Genomic DNA, 1780 nt, shown 5'->3' on the forward strand with positions numbered 1-1780 from the left:
CGTAATTTTCCCTGGTGCCCCAGTGTGTTCCAGCATTTCCTTGTATTATATTGGTCCTGCGCTTAAAGAAAAATTCTTAGCGGGGAGGGGGTGTTGGTTTGTGTTGAATGTAGTCCTGGCTTTTCCCCTGTCCTGATGAGGTCACGCCATGAAGTTCGGTAGGTGGAACGGATTATGACATTTTTAGAAAACATTTTGAAAATATTTATCTTATGGAAAATGTCGTCATTTGGGATTATGACATGTCTAGGAAGTTCCTCAAATGCGAACGTTGTTTCTAGAAGACTTTGTCCCGTTGATGTCGATCCTCCAAGATGCTTCTGACGACGTGGCTTCTTGCTGCTGCGATTGTATCCTAACTTACACTAATGTGTTACAAAGGTTTTCCTAAGTGTTATGACCGAACCTTTTCAGGTTGCCTACGTATTCGAAACAGAATCAAGTCTGAATGTAGTTCGTGGGCAATATTAAAGAAAATATGATGATGATGCTGATCGAGCCTGACTCAGGCAGCCTACGTAACCAAATGGAATCAGGTCAGAACGTAGTTCAATTACAAAAGATGTCTGAATCAGACGAGGATTTCCTACATCTTCCTTCCAAAGGAAATCAAGTCATGGCATAGTTCCGAGTACATACAATATGGTATTTGGATTTTCTATTACAAAAGAAGGGGAGGGAGAGAAACCGGACCCTACGTGGGTTGCCTACGTATCCCTCTGTGGGAAGTTAGATCGAGTGTAGTTCAATTACAACCAAAACTTAACTCTATTGTCTTCAAACATAGTATCTCTTGATTGTGTCTCAGTTGATAGGCTTCGTGCTGACTCTTCCATCCATATCTGCCAAGATCAGAGCTCCTACCGACAACACTAGGTAGGCTTCGTGCTGACTCTTCTTGATGAGGGAATATTTTCTTTAAAACTAATTGCCCCGGTATAAACTGGTGAGGTTTCACCTTTTTGTTAAATGCATTGGCCATCCTATTTTGATACAGCTGACCATGGCATACTGTGTCCATTCTCTTTTCGTCAGTGAGAATGAGTTGCTCCTGCCTGACCCGTATCCATTCTGTGTCTTCTAACTTGGCTTCTTGAATGACCCTTAAAGATGGTATCTCGGCCTCTGCGGGTATCACAGCTTCAGTGCCATATACCAATATGTATGGCGTTGCCCCAGTGGATGTCCTCATGGTAATCTGATAACCAAGTAAGGCGAAGGATAATTTCTTCTGCCATTGCCTATGGTTGTCCACTATCTTTCGTAGAATCCTTTTGATGTTTTTGTTGGCCACTTCAACTGCTTCATTCATTTGCGATCTGTAGGCTGTAGAGTTACGGTGGTCAATTCTGAACTTCTCGCAAATTTTCCTCTTGAGATCACTATTGAGGTTAGTTGCATTGTAAGTGACGATTGACTCGGGTATCCCAAACCGACAGACTATTTTGTTACGGACGAAATCTGCCATAACTTTCTTTGTGACAGCCTTTTATGTAGAAGCTTCGACCCATTTGGTGAAGTAGTCAATTGCTACCAAGATAAAACGGTGCCCATTTGATGCAGCGGGCTCTATAGGTCCGATCACGTCCATGACCCAAGCGGAAAATGGCCAAGGCGGGCCATTACACTCAACTCATTATGCAGAACCCGAATGAAATCCCCGTGGATTTGGCACTAGTGACACTTATGCTCATTACGGATATTATCGCTTTTCATGGTCATCCAAAAGTATCTGGATCTTACAATCTTCTTGGCTAAGATGAAGCCGTTCATGTGGGCA

At 42.9% G+C, this 1780-nt stretch overlaps 1 protein-coding gene across 1 annotated transcript; it reads right to left on the minus strand.

Annotated features, from left to right (window-relative positions):
* Window positions 1–745: 745 nt before the first annotated feature.
* LOC142177111 (uncharacterized) lies at window positions 746–1468 on the minus strand. Its single transcript, XM_075245575.1, has one exon. It carries the CDS (start codon window positions 1466–1468, stop codon window positions 746–748), a length of 723 nt encoding a protein of 240 aa, XP_075101676.1.
* Window positions 1469–1780: the final 312 nt, after the last annotated feature.

This window comes from Nicotiana tabacum, chromosome 23, assembly GCF_000715075.1.
Source record: "Nicotiana tabacum cultivar K326 chromosome 23, ASM71507v2, whole genome shotgun sequence".
NCBI lineage: Eukaryota > Viridiplantae > Streptophyta > Magnoliopsida > Solanales > Solanaceae > Nicotiana > Nicotiana tabacum.